Source organism: Balaenoptera acutorostrata, chromosome 18, assembly GCF_949987535.1.
Source record: "Balaenoptera acutorostrata chromosome 18, mBalAcu1.1, whole genome shotgun sequence".
Classification (NCBI taxonomy): domain Eukaryota; kingdom Metazoa; phylum Chordata; class Mammalia; order Artiodactyla; family Balaenopteridae; genus Balaenoptera; species Balaenoptera acutorostrata.
Genome location: NC_080081.1, coordinates 57,950,243 through 57,965,675, shown reverse-complemented (window position 1 = coordinate 57,965,675; position 15,433 = coordinate 57,950,243). Strand labels below are relative to the sequence as shown.

General features: G+C 39.6%; 1 protein-coding gene across 6 annotated transcripts in view; it reads left to right on the top strand.

Moving 5' to 3' along the window:
- The first annotated feature begins 159 nt into the window (after nt 1-159).
- Nucleotides 160-15,433, top strand: part of CCDC122 (coiled-coil domain containing 122) — a 34,609-nt gene continuing 19,335 nt past the window's right edge. The window contains exons 1-4 of one of the 6 annotated variants that reach the window (XM_057532898.1): nt 160-258; nt 3,905-3,990; nt 9,431-9,518; nt 10,034-10,149. In XM_057532898.1, the coding sequence (XP_057388881.1) occupies nt 9,473-9,518; nt 10,034-10,149 (162 nt within the window). In that variant the 5' untranslated portion in view covers nt 160-258; nt 3,905-3,990; nt 9,431-9,472. Of the gene's footprint in view, nt 259-295; nt 546-3,904; nt 3,991-9,430; nt 9,519-10,033; nt 10,150-15,433 lie in introns of those variants that run through there. The other 5 variants (XM_007186812.2, XM_007186813.2, XM_057532899.1 and 2 more) reach the window with 5 other exon arrangements.

Sequence of the window (15,433 nt, the reverse complement as noted above, 5' to 3'; positions counted from 1 at the left end):
CCGCCTCACCCGCCTGACCGCGGACAGACGGAGCCCACGCCCGGCAGCCCCGCGACAGCCGCGGAGGCCGGGCCGGGGGGCTGGGTGCGGGGAGGCGGGAGCGATCCGGGGAGCGACCCTCGGGTCGGACGCGCTCGACCGCGGGGAACCGTCAGCAGTTCCGGGTCAGGAGGGCGCCAGCCCACACCCGCCGCCCGGCGCCAGGAGGAGGAACGGGAAGCGGAGCGGCGGACCGACCGAGTGACCGGAGCCAGGCGGGTCCGCGGGCCGGTGGCTGGGCGGGGGTGGGCGGGGCGCGAGGGAGCGGGGCGGACCTCCCGAAGGGGCGCGCGGCCGAGCGGCCTCGGGTCGTAGACCGCCTCGCCCTGCCCGGGGGCGATGAAGCCCTTTCCCGGCGTCCGCGCTCCCAGCCGGGCCGCAACGAGTCGCCTGCCCGGCAGCGCGGGGGACCCTCGGTTTCCTCCCCAGAGCCCAGGCCTGAGAACCTCACTGCGTTAGCACTTGGCACTCTGTCCCATCCAAGTTCAAGTAACGTGCCTCCTGAGGTAGACTTTTTTTTTTTTAACGGTTTTGCTTTGTTTCCAGAAACGAGTTGGCTGAACCCCTCCTTTGCCTTTTTGCTGATCCTGCCTAACTTGCTGACTAAACTTTACAGCTCCTGCACGTGTGTGGATAAACGGAGGTCCTAGGTGCCCTTTGAAAAATACGCGCCAGGAGTAGAAAATTAGAAGGCCCTGACCCTTAGAGTTGTGATAAAGATGTAAATTAGCATCCTTTCTCTGCCCTGAAAGAGCATAACGTTCATTTATTTAAAAATATTGAACAGCTCCTACGTATATGGAAGGCAGACGCTCTGGCCAAGGGGAAATATCTCCATCCTTCAGAGAGTAGGAGAAAGGATGCTTCCTGTGGAACTGGTTATGGCGGAAGGAGGGGGTCCCTTTCTTCTGACGGTCGCTCCGACGATAAGTGCTGAAGAACCTGTCCCCGAGAGGAAGAACCTCAGCCATCTGGGAGTTTAGAGGAGCACCTGAAGTGGGCAGGTGCTGCTATTCTATGGCGTCACCAACCCAGAGTAGGAACCCACTGTTCAGTTATCTGGCAGAGGTTTCTGTCAAAAATTGTACTTTCATCATTTTTGCTGGGCATTTATGAAGAGCACTGAGTGCTATGTGGTGCACCTGACCCCCTCTGCCCTGAGCTTGCTTTATGTGAAATATTACTGTGAGCAAAATAGAGGTCTTTAGTTACAAAGCTGGGTGAAAACATTTCTCTCTGTTTTTATAGACAACGGGGGGAATTCATTTTCTGTCATGCAGCGGTAACAGTAAAAAAAAGTTAAAAAAGAAATATTTCAGAATAGGCAAGCTGTCAGGGAAGAGAAAGTTCGCTGTTATATCGTATTTATATGCCATTTCCTTTCACCGTCTGGTACTGGGCTGTGACCTCATCTCCTAGCACTCTCTTACGGCACCCCCATTCCCCCCACTCCAGTGGCTCTCAATCCTGGCTACACCTCAGAACTACACGCAGAACTTTAAAAAATATACATCCAGGGAGCTCCCCCCTCCACCACCTCCAGATATACATATGAATCAGAAACTCTGGGGAGTCAAGTCTCGGCCTGTTTTGCTTTGCTTTTTGTTTCGTTTTAATCTCTACAGGTGATTCAGATGCATAATTAGATTTGAAAAAACAACTTCCCTATTCCCAAGCCACTCAAACTAAAGGCTGTTCCTTGGAACACCTTATGATTTCATCCTTTGCATAAGCTATCCCTTCTGCTTAGAGCACTCTTCTTTTTATATGCTTTTTTTTTAGCTGTTACTTGTTCAAGACCCTTCAAGCTCAAACATCACCTTGAATCCCCATCCCCTCGCTAAGCAGAATTAACTGTTTCTTTTAGCTTTTTGTTTGTATAGGAGAAGCTCTCATAGATGCAATCCGTATCCGTAACCAAGCAGTACATTGAAAAAGTCAATTAAACATTAAATTGTGTACCTCATAAAGATGAACATGGTAGTATATAAATTATATCTAAATAAAACTGTTTCAAAGGAAAGTCAGTTAAACCAGAGAGTTATGAAAAAGTATACCACAATACCTTAAACATTTTTTAACCTAAAACAACTATATGCTTGTTTGCCAATCTGTTGAGAAAGTCCAAGGCCTTTTCTTTGCACTTGGCCTCCTGATTAGAGTTCTGCATCATATCTCTTCCATAAACTACACTTCTCAACCATCAGCTAAGCTTTCCCAAGATTCGGTTCCTTTAAGAGGAAAATAACCTAGAGGCACTTGTGAAACTGAGTGCAGATTTCTTCTTTATAATCAGTTATAGTTATCTCACACATGCAAACAACTCACCTTAATTGGGTCTTTCCAAAATATTAAACATAGCTTTTAAAGAAACAACAAACTTTATTTCCACACTATTTCATTGGTTTACATAATATTTAATTAAATTATGAAAGCACAGTGACAAGTACAACTGGCATAAACAGGTTCAGGAACAAACACAAGTGACATTGTCAGATGTACACTTCCACTGGTAGGAGCGGAAGTGGGCAGACTCACTGGAGAGTAGCTTTCTAACCCTTTAGCATTCAGCATGCGCATTCAGCGTGATGTGGGAATTATCAAGGTGTGTCAGGACCGTGCTCCCTTCAAAGCTTTCCTTGCCTCTTCCAGCTTCTGTTGGCTCCAGGTGTTCCTTGCTTTGGGGTGCATGACTTGGGGCTCTATGCCTCTATCCTCACATGGTCTACTTTTCTGTGTGTCTTGAGTCTCAAATCTCCCTGTACCTTTCTCACATAAAGACACCTGACTGGAAATAAAGAAAAGGCCAATCATAGAGTAAGCAAAGGCTATTTATTCAGAGCTTGCTAGAACAAGGGAGTCAGCCACATTACTTGTGTTTTGGCAGAGACTCAAAGGCAGGCAGAGGGGTGGGAAAGCTTATAGTGGAAAAAAGGGAAATCTTCAGGTATGCCCCGATTGCAGGCTGTTGGCCTGGGGAAGCTGTAGGTGGGCTCACTAGAAGTTGCGCATCCTATGTGATTGGTTAGGGGTGCATATTTGGCTTTCTCTGGTTGGTCCTAAGTTGGAAGTAGGGACAAAAACTAGGGAAGCTGTTCTTTATTAATCAAGCACTGGCCATTTGGGGGCCATTTGTTACAGGGGTTAATGTTTGGCTCCTGAATTGTTATTAGAGATAGTGGTCTGACTTCCTACGAGTCTGACTTACAGATGGCAGGCTAGCTGGTTACTGTAGATGACGGATGGTTTCCTGGGTTGGTTGCTGCAGGTTGTGGGTCAGAGTCCTGTTTTTATATATGGCCTAGTCACTGTTTGTTTGCATGCTCAGCCTCTCACCTGTCACTGAATTTAGGGCCCACCCTAAATCCAGGATGATGTCGTCTCGAGGTCTTTAACTTAATTACACCTGCAAACATCCTTTTTCCAAATAAGCTCATATTCACAGTTTCTGGGGGTGAGGACACAGACATCTGTCTGGGGGACCACAATTCAACCTGCTACGAGCTCCTTTTAGTTTAGAAATCATGTTTACTTGTTTACAGAGTAAAAATAAAAGACTTTTCCCCTTGCTGTCCTGAATGAGACAAGCAGGGAGGTTATGACTGGATTTCATCAAAGACCTATAATTTCTTTTTCAAACAGTTGCCTGGGCATCCCTTAAAACTTAGATTTCAGCTGCAGACCAATCCTTGTATGTCTACACCCCAAAACGAGATGTTTTTGTAGTCCAGTACTATCTGTACATTCAGAGAAATCCCACCTTTGGCTTAAAGCTATCAATGAGTAATATCTGAATGTTCTCTAAATTGTCTTTGAAAGAAAGTTAAGGAACAGTTCCAATCCTCTGGTTTCTTTCTGTTTTCAGCATCCTGAAACTTGAATCTCATTACCTAGCCAAGGAAGAGAGAAGTCCCTAGTTTCAGCAGATTCTAAGACTCTGGTATATAATAGGTATGCAATACATTTTTTTTTTTTAATTTATTTTTGGCTGCATTGGGTCTTTGTTTCTGCGCGAGAGCTTTCTCTAGTTGCGGTGAGCGGGGGCTACTCTTCGTTGCGGTGCCCAGGCTTCTCATTGTGGTGACTTCTCTTGTTGCGGAGCACGGGCTCTAGGCACACGGGCTTCAGTAGTTGTGGCTCGCGGGCTCTAGAGTGCAGGCTCGGTAGTAGTGGCGCACGGGCTTAGTTGCTCCGCGGCATGTGGGATCTTCCCAGACCAGGGCTCGAACCCGTGTCCCCTGCATTGGCAGGCAGATTCTCAACCACTGCGCCACCAGGAAAGCCCTGCAATACACTTTTAATGATTCAATTAATTTATTCTTTTTGGATGACTCTGATGATATAACTTCTCTTGGAAACATGTGGTTGAAAAGACTTGTCATCTTTTTTACCTGAAGTATGTATTATTGATTCTTACTCATTTGTGCAGTTTTTTACATTTCCCCCATGATTCCTCTTTAATTTATTGTTGGAATTGAACCATCCAGAACTGATTCCATCATGCTCATGACAAATATAGACATAACTTTAAACTCTCAATTCCAGGAAAACTTTTCTCTCTTCCCCAGGTCAGTTTTTTTTAGCTTCCCCAGTTAAACATCAGCTTCAGATATTAAACTCCCCCTCCCACTTGGAAAACAAAAACCAAAGCAATTTCACACGTATGTGAAAATTAACTAAGTAATTTTTCTTTCCTTGTTTTCTAATAAAATGTATGTTCTAAAGGGGGTAGGAGGTAATTATCAGCTTAACTACTTAAACTGCCTGGCAGGTCCACATAGGAGCTTTTTCCGTTCAGGATGAAAAATGGTGCTTATGTGACATGGGCACACATGGACAGTTGCCTCGTCTTGATTCTTTTAAGCCAGAAGCTCTCAAAGCCCTAGGGGAGTTTGACAGCCTTGCTTTATTTTGCTCATTAACTTGAAGGGAGGTACCAGACGATGAGTTTCCAAAGACTCAAACCATGGCCTTTTAAAAATCTCCTCCCAAAGGCCAATTACAGGCACTCGCCTCTTAAATTCAGATGAGATGGTGCACAAAAATCATGCTCATCACAATGCTTTAGTACATACTAAATACCTAATAAATGTTAATTTGCATCCTAATTGCTTCAAATTTCATCCTTCCTGCTTGGATGTATGACCTTTGGCGAATTTCCTTATTTCTCCAAGTCTTAGTTTACTCATTTACAAAATACAGGTAAAAATCATGTCTAGCTTATAGGATTGCTCTGAAGGATAAAACAGATAATCTATGTGAAAGTACTTATGGTAATTAGTAAATGTTGGCTATAGTTAATATAGAACATGGTGGTTTATAGTATTTCCATTGCATTGTTTTCTGTAAAGCTACTGTTTTAGTTGAGAGTGTTTTGCCTAAATGATTTTTTATAAGTAATATTTGGATATTTACTATCAAATACTATAGGTATTATAAGGTGTTTTTTTTTAAATCAGTCACTTAATTCATATTTATATTTCCCACAATGCTTTGTATATAATATGTACCGACATACGTGGCTTGAATGAAAGAATAATTAATACTGTCTAGTCTCTAAACTCTTGTTTTTATTGATTTATGCAATTGTAATGAATTATCAGTAGATGACAGTAGTTTGTTTTCATTTTTATTTTTTGTCCATTCTACAGTAGAGATCCAGAAAAAATGAAAACTTTCTCAATTTTAAACCAGATATCCTTTCATGAATAGCTGGTTTAAATAAATATCACCCAAGAGTTCTTCAATTTATGCTGCTTCAGAAATAGATATCAAGAAGTACCAGTTACTTTATTTTTTATTGTATAAATCTAATTTTCTTAATTTTTTTTTTTTGGTTTCTTCATCAAATACTTTAAAGAATACAAAAATGAGTAAGACTTCCTGGAGCTTATAGTCTAATAGGGAAATATAGTATAAAATAATGTAAACAGTAGGAATAGAAATTGTTGAGTGGCAGGAATTTGCTAAATGCTTTATATTCATTATTTCACTTCATCCTCATAAAAATCTAATGAGGAAGGTACTATTATTGACAAGGAATCTGAGGCTCAGGTTGGAAAGAATTTACCTAATAAACTAGTAAGTGGCACAACCTAGATTCAAGATTAGCCCTATCTTACCCTGAGACCTAGACTGTTATCTATCTTGGTATAATAGAGATATAGAAACAATTGTACTAAAAAGAGAGAGCGAGAGATCATATCTACCCAGAAAGATCAAGAAAAACTTCTTAAAGAAGATGCATCTAAGGTGGAGTTGAAAGATTGGTTGCTATTTGATGTGATCAGAACAGTGTTTCAGAAGCATTATTCTGTCAGTAGAACAGGGTCAATTGAAGTAGAGATAGACTATAGTTAGACACCTGTTATGTTCCAGGCACTGTTCTAGTTCTCTTCCCTCATGGAGCTTACATTAGTAAAAGGAAATAAAAAAGAAAAGTGATAAAAGTGATAAATGCTGTTAAGAAAAATGAGGCAGGGTAAGGAAATGGGGGATGAAGGTCATGTTTTAAAGGGATTATCAGGGAAGGCTTCTTAACTACGATAGTATTTGGAAGAGGTAAGGAAGGAGTGGTTGGATTCCAATATAATTTAAAGGTGGAACCAGTGAGTTTTGCCAAAAGAATTGCATGCAGCATGTAAGGGAAAGAAAAGAGTCAAGATTCTGATTTGTCTATTAGGTAAAACAATTGGGGCAGCAGTCTTGGGCCACATACTTGGGGAATATCTCAAATGATTTCCCAAAGGGTCTATGAAACATCAACAATGAGCTCTCATTTATGATTATCTTGGGCAAGGCTGATTAAATTGCCTTGGGCTCTATACCCTTCTAGATACCTCCCTGCTAATGTTCTAGAGTTTTGAGTGTGAATAAGAAAAATGAACTTATAGTTTACTGGCATGGAGAAGACCATGAAGGAGCAGGTTTAGGGGTAGTGATGGAGTGGACAGAGACATAAAGAGTTCGGTTTGGAACATAGTAAGTTGAAATGCCTATAAGAAATTCAAGTGGAAATATCAGGTAGGAAATTGTGTATGAGTCTGGAGCACAAGAGGGATGTCAGGTTAGGGATGTGAATTTGGGAGTTGTGAGCCTATAAGGGGAGTTTAAAGCTATAGAACTGGATGGCATTACCTGCAGAGTAAGTTTAGAGAAAAGAAGAGGCCTGAGGACTGAGTGCTAGGGCACTCTAATGTAAATGAGAAAGGTGAGGAGGAGCCAGCAAAGGAAACCAAGAAGTATGTTGTTTCAAAGAGGAGGGCATGATCAAATGTGTCAAATGACATGGATACGTTAAGGAAGATGAGGACCAAACTTGCCATTGAAGTGGCAATGTGGATGTCATAGATACCTTGATAAGAACTTCAGAGTTGTAAACGATTAATTCTGGTGAGTTCAAGAAGAATAGGTGGAGAGGAAGTAGACAGCAAGGATCTTGGCTATAAAAGAGAGCAAAGAAAGGGGTCAATAGCTGAAAGAGATTAAAGTGTCAAGCAAAAGTGGTTATTGTTGTTGATGATTATACGATAGGCTGTCCAGGATAATATGTTTGACCAAATAAAGGAGGAAATTCTATTGATGGGACGTTTGAAGGAACAATGTCCTTGAGTAGGAGAGGGAGGGGTACAGAAGTAGAGGATTGGCCCTAGGTCAGAGCAAGTACACTTTATTCACTGCGAGAAAAGAATAGACTAGTATATAGGTATAAGTCCAGGAAGACTGGTAGATGGGGTGATTTACCACCCTCTCTGATATTTTCCTACTATCTCAGTTAAATAGGAAGATGGGTTATCAACTGAAAGAGGAGGGGGAAAGAGATGTGGGAGGTTTGAAGACAGAGAAGAAGGAGTGAAATAATCATCCATGAAACTTGATGAATCCTAGGGGCCTAGCATCAAGGGCCCACTTGACATAAAGTGTCTTGAATTTAAAGTGAGACCACAGCACAGGTGTGTGCTTTTCTTGAGGTGTATTCAGCTACTAGTATGTAAGCAAAGCAACTGGTTGGAAGTTTTCCAGGGAAGTAGGACAGGGAGAGAGCAGTACAAGAAAAGGGAGGTTGAATGCAAAGGAATCTAAGGTGGGTAAGTGACGTGAGTACATGAAAGGCTAAGGGACCATGAAAAGGTAGAAGAGTCAATGTGGTTGAACAGCTCTTACAGTCAAAATACTAGGAGGGATGAGCTGAAAAATAAGTGTTTGAATCTGAGATTATGGATGAGGTGTAGTGATACTCTGTGGGTGGCTGGGGAGGATGGATAAGGAAAAACATCAAAGAACTGAGAAGTCAGGGTATTACAAGTACCACTTGTGTGGATGTTGAAATTCCAAAGAAATATTTTAAAAAGTAGTAATAGCGACACAGTAAGTCATATACTATAATCTAGGAGTGAATGGTAGAGATTTAGAAGTCAACTGATAATAATAAGGAAGAGTAAAGCTTACTTTACTTTTTACTTTTTCTTACTTTACTCATCTGAAGCTCATGATGGCATGAACTTCAGAGAAACGAGGTGGTTTTAGGGAGAAGATGTTTTTAAAAGGATGTCATCTAAAAAGAAAAAGGCATATGTTCAAATGTTAAGCAGGAATGCTACATTCCTTTTATTAATCATACAAAATTGTATGATTCCTTTTGTATAGGAATGGACAGGCAAAATCAGATACTCTTTTTCCAAAGACTGGTAATGCCTTAACTCTGCCAACTCAGCATTCATTTGTTGTGCTGGTACAGGAAAGAACTCTTTCTCTCCATCTTTCAGGGGAGAAAAAAATCTACCCCTTCATCTCATCAGTTTCTCCTACGTATAGAAGAGATTGAATGGTGATTTTAAACTTGCGTAAGGCCTACCGTGGCCTTACACAGGAGTGCCATATTCCCTGCATCCTATACCCAAGACAGAAGTTGCTAATTCATCTTGGCACTGTTTTTCACAGATTCTGGTTATAGTTTTAGAATCCATTTCATAATAGTTCTAGAGGTACTAGCTACTAATCCAGAATAATTAGTTACTCACTCTATGTCAGTTACTGTGCTAAGCATGTTACATACATTAATTATTACAACAGCCCTATGAGGTTTTACAGATGAGGACACTGATGAGCAAAGAAATTAAGAAACTTCTCAGGGTCATAAGAGCTGAAAAGCAGGACAACCATTGTTGTTGTATTTTAATACAACACTCAGTCACTGTATTTTAATTCTTGGAACTGATGACGAATGTCATCACTCACTCACTCAATCATTGTATTTTAATTCTTGGAACTGATGACGAATGTCATTGTCATCCTTGTGAGATATGTGACAATTAATTTACTTTCAGGATCACTAATACATGACGGAAAAAAAAAGAAAAGTGAAAGATTATCTACACTGATTATTTTGTAGGAGTAAAGAAGGTGAACTAAAAAGGGGAAAAGAGACACAAGAATGTCAGGCAACAAAGAAAGGAAGAGTCAAGGAGCTCCTGAAGAAGGTAATGAAGCTATCTTCAGAAATATGTAACTAAAAGATGAGCGGTAACAAAAAAGTAGTATGATAGGATAATTGTGTTAAAATTAGTAGCAAATTAGAATAGAGGGAAGCTGTTAAAGTTTACCAGGAGGAAACTTATAGAATGTTTAGAGAAAGTATAACAACCTGAAAATGCAGGCCTATCATGAAAATTCATCAACTGCAATTGAGAAGTGGTTATGGTACCACTATAATTGTAGTATATGTGCAAATGGTCTAGATAAAAATTTTTAGGACAATCAAAATATTTATACTGTTCCATAAAGTAACAGGTATAATATTGCAGTAGGTGACTTTGAATTGTCTGTTTTTATGGCCTTTGATTTTGGTTCTGTTTATAGTCAAAAAGGAAGAGTACCAACCCTAAATTTAGTTTATTTTTGAGAAAACATAACCATTTTCATGACTTTGAGTGAAGAAACATGTTTCTTAGAATGTTTGCATTTTGATTTTTATTATGTACTTTATTTTGTCTAGCTCTGGCTAAACAAGACACATCTTCATTAACTGATGCTGTCGAGCAAGTTGCACAGCAACAACAATCACAAACATCAGAAATAGAAAAAAACAAAAAAGTTCTGTTCCATTTGCAGGTAACCTATTTCACACAGTCTTTTAAATGAGTCTTTATGTTCTCCAAAGCTATATTAAATTTGTAACAGGGAAGTTATTAAGCATAACTTAATAACTCTGAGGAGGCAACTTAAAATGTCTGTTTTTCATATTTACACCTTCTAAATTATTCTGGTATCCCTAAGTAAAGTCTACATGAGTATTCCAGTTTCATGGACCATTTTACACATCCAGTGTGCAAACATTCAACAATGTCACTGTGACTATAAATAAGCATAAAAAATATGTCACATAGAATTATTTTAAATTCACTCTATTTGATAGTTTTTCCTAAAATTCTGAATTGAAGGAAGATTAAGTTTTTAAGCCTGTGTTCTTAAAGCTATGTCTCATGAATTACTAGTTGCCAGTGAACATTTCAGGTAGATAAGGAACATTTCTGTGTTCCTTAAATTTCAAAATATGTTCATAATTCCACCACAGGCATCTGGAAGCCATACTTGTTTTTGTATTCAGCATAATTAGACATAACTGTTCTCTGTTAATATAGCTAAAGGAGCAAAAATAAAAACAGTGTATTTAATTTTTAAAGGTTTTTTTTATTAAATGTAACATAGAAATGAAAAGAATATGCTCTAGAGCAGGGGTCCCCAGCCCCCGGGCCACGGACAGGTACCGATCTGTGGCCTGTTAGGAACCGGGCCACACAGCAGGAAGTGAGCAGCAGATGAATGAGCGAAGCTTCATCTGTATTTACAGCCGCTCCCCATCCCTCACATTACCGCTCTGCCTCCTGTCAGCTCAGTGGTGGCATTAGATTCCCATAGGAGCACGAACCCTACTGTGAACTGCGCATGCGAGGGATCTAGGTTGTGCACTCCTTATGAGAATCTAATGCCTGATGATCTGAGGTGGAGCTGAGACAGTGATGCTAGCACTGGGGAGTGGCTGCAAGTACCGATTATCATTAGCAGAGAGGTTTGACTGCACAGAGACCATAATAAATCAGTTGCTTGCAGACTCATATCAAAACCCTATCAGTGAGTGGCAAGTGAAAACAAGCTCAGGGCTCCCACTGATTCTGCATTATGGTGAGTTGTATAATTATTTCATTATATATTACAATGTAATGATAATAGAAATGAAGTGCACAATAAATGTAATGTGCTTGAATCATCCCGAAACCATCTCACCCCAGTCCCCCACCCTAGGCCAAGGAAAAACTGTCTTCCATGAAACCTGTCCCTGGTACCAAAAAGGTTGGGGACTGCTGCTCTAGAGCTGAACTGCCTAGTTTGAAAGAAGAGATTTGCTACTTCCGGTTCCATGGTTTAATCTCTCCATGCTTCTGTTTTCTCATTTGTAAAATGGAGATAATAATAAGACCTGCCTGTAAGGTTTTCATGACAATTAAATGAAATAATACTTGTAAACATTATGTAAGATATCCTTACTGGGGCCCTGGTAGGCAGTATGGGACCAGATTTTGATAATGGCTTTAGGTATTAATGCATCAACAGAGATATGATGATAATAATTATACCTTTGTGGTAATATAGATTTCTTATAAGTATTTGCATTGCATTAGTCACTTTCAGAAAAGGATACATGTTGACAATAGGATATAATACAAAGATAATAATGTCTTAGATTTCTATAAAGAAATTTTCTATAAAAATTGTCAATCTTCAAAGAGTTTTACAGATATTATTTCACTTATATTGAGGGCCTAATTTCTATTAAGCATTTTGCTGAATATTGTCCTCACTCTTACACTACTCACCATCTATTAAAGAGGGAGACAAATAAGTAAACAAATAATTACATGCAGGGAAGTGGTGTCAACAGTAGAAGCGTAAGCACAGATTTAACACTGAAAGAGGAGTGATCGGTTGAGTTTTTAAAAATATCTGGAGTTCACTTGAATGATTAGGTGTCTGGGATAGGTTTGAGGGTTAGGGGGTGAGGAGGATGATATTCCAGACAAAAAGAACCTGAAAAAATTCAGAGTCCTGAAATAAAATTGGTACATTCATAGAACTATAAGTAGTTTGGTAGTGGAATAACATAGAATGTATTTTGAGAAACAACAAGAGGTGTATAGCATGGTAAAAAACTTGAACTTTATTCTAGAGGTGATGGGAGGGTTTTGATGGACTTCAAGCAAAAGAGTGAATGATTAAATTTATGTTTTAGAAAGAGAATTCTAGATGCATGAAAGATACTTGTTATAATCCAACATCAATTTGAGATAAAAACTTCCAGCAAATTAGGAATAGAAGAGAACTCCAGCCAACTAAAAAAGGGCATCGACATAAATCCTACAGCCAACAGCATACCTAATAGGGAGAGACTGAATATTTCTCTCCTAAGATCAGGGATAAGGCAAGCATGTGTCTTCTCATCACTTCTATTCATTCTATAGTACTGATAATTCAAGCCACTCCTTGCAAGAAAAAGCAATAAAAGGCATCCAGATTGGAAAGGAGGGAGTAAAACTGTTTTTATTCACAGATAGCATGATTATTTTTAGAAAATCCTAAGTAATCTATTATTTTTAAAAGCTATTAGGACTAATAAGGGAGTTTAGAAAGGTTGCAAGAAAAGATTAATTATAAAAATCAGTTGTATTTATATATATTGAAAGAAACTATCAGAAATTAAAAATTTTAAAGCATTATCATTTACAGTAACATCAAAACTATGAAATACTTAGGGGTAAATTTGACGAAAGTTTTGTGTTATAGACTGAATGTTTGTATCTCCTCAAAATTCATATGTTGAAGCCTTAATCACCAATGTGATTGTATTTGGAGATGAGGTCTTTGGGAGGTAATTAGGCTTAGATGAGGTCAAGAGAATGGGGTCCTGGTGGTAGGATTAGTGCCCTTATAAAAAGAGATGCCAGAGAGCTTGCTTTCTGCCATGTGAGGACACAGTGAGAAGGTGGCCCTCTGCAAGCCAGGAAGAGTTCTCACCAGAACCTGACTATGCTGACACCCTTTCCAGCCTACAGAACTGTGAGAAATAAATTTCTGTTGTTTTAGCCACTAAGTCTATAGTATTTTGTTATGGGAGCGCCAGCAGACTAAGACAGTATGTAAGACCTGTATACTGAAAACTGTGAAACACTGCTGAGAGAAATTAAGGACCAAAATAGAGAGATATACCATTTTCATGAATCATAAGATTCAGTATTGTTAACATGTGAGTTCTTTCTCTTTTATCTATTGTTTAAAAGCAGCTCCAATCAAAATCCCAGCAGGCATTTTTTAGAGAAATTGACAGGCTGATTCTAAAAGTCCTATGGAAATGCAAAGAACCTATAGTAGCCAAAACAACTGTGAAGAACAATGTTGGAAGTTCTACTATTACTTTGTTTTTTTTTCTTTTTGGCCGCGCCACACAGCTTGCAGGATCTCAGTTCCCCGACCAGGGATTGAACCCGGGCCCTCGGCAGTGAGAGCCCAGAATCCCAACCACTAGGCCACCAGGGAACTCCCATAATATTACCTGACTTTGAGATTTATTATAGAGTACAGTAATCAGGACAGTGTAACATGGCGTAGAGATAGACATATAGATCCATGGAACAGAACAGAGTAGTATCCAGCAATAGCCCCACACATAACAATTGATTTCAGAGGTGCTCTCATAGACAGAATGTTTGTGTTCCTTCCAATGTGATGATATTTGGAGGTGAGGCTTTTAGGAGGTAAATAGGTTTAGATGAGGTTGTGAGGGTGGGGGCCCTATGATGGGATTATAGGAAGAGAAAGAGAACCCAGAGCTTTTTTCTCCCTCTCTCTCTCTCTCTCCCCCTCTCCCTCCCTCTCTCTCTGCCATATGAGGACACAGCAAAAAGGCATTTGTCTGCAAGCCAGGAATAGCCCTCTCACCAGTAACCAAATCTGCTGCACCTCGATCTTGGACTTCCTAGCCTCCAGAGTTGTTAGAAATCAAGTCTGTTGTTTATGCCACCCAGTCTATGGTGTTTTTCCATTTTTTTTGTTTGTTTTTTTTTAATAGAAGCCCGAGCTCATTAAGACGGGTGCCAAGGCACTTCATTAGAGAAAGGATAATCTTTCAACAAGTGGTGGAGGACAGCTACATGCAAAAAAAGTGAACTTCAATTTTCACCTCATACTGTATATGAAAATTAACTCAAAATGGATCATAGGCCTAAATACAAGAATTGAAACTACAAAGTATCTAGAAGAAAATATAGGAGAAAAACTTAGTGATTCTGGGTTTGGCAAAGGTTTCTTAAATAGTACACAAAAATTTTAAAAATTGGACTTCATTAAAACATGTTTTTAGGGGCTTCCCTGGTGGTGCAGTGGTTAAGAATCTGCCTGCCAGTGCAGGGGACACGGGTTCGAGCCCTGGTCTGGGAAGATCCCACATGCCGCGGAGCAACTGGGCCCGTGAGCCACAACTACTGAGCCTGCGCTTATGGAGCCTGTGCTCCGCAACAAGAGAGGCCGCAACAGTGAGAGGCCCGCGCACCACGATGAAGAGTGGCCCCCGCTCACCGCAACTAGAGAAAGTCCTCGCACAGAAACGAAGACCCAACACAGTCAAAAATAAATAAATAAATAAATAAATAAGTAACTAGTATCACAAGCTTTAAAAAAACAAAAAAAACCTTTTTATTTCTGTTCAAAAGGCACTGTTATGAAAATGAATGTGAGGTATACCTGCTGGGGCCCTATGGGCATTTGGGTTGTCATAGACTGGGAGAAAATACTTGAAAACATACCTTACAATGTACTTGAATTTATTTATACTATATAAAGAACTCTTACAATTCAAGAAGGCAAACAACCCAGTTTAAAAATGGGCAAAAGATTTCAATGGTCATTTCATGCAAAAAGATATTGCAAAAGACAAGCACATGAAAAGATACTCAGTATCATCAATTATTAAGGAAATGCAAATTGAAATCATAATGAGATCTCATTCTATACCCACTAGAATGGGTAAATTTAAAAAGACTGACCATACCAAGTGCTGGTGCAGATATGGAAGAACTGGAATTCTCAGACCCAATTATTTTGGAATGTAAGTGATGTACCATTTGAGAAAATAGTTTACAGTTTCTTAAAAGTTTAAAATATATCTACTATATAACCCATACGTTCAATTTCTAGCTATTCATTTACCCAAGAGAATATAAAAGTGTATGCCCACTGGAAAACCAGGAACAACACAAATGTCTACCAGATGAATGAGTAAACAAAGTGTGGTATATTCATACAAGAAATATTGCTCAGCAATAAAAAGAAAGAGCTACTGATATAT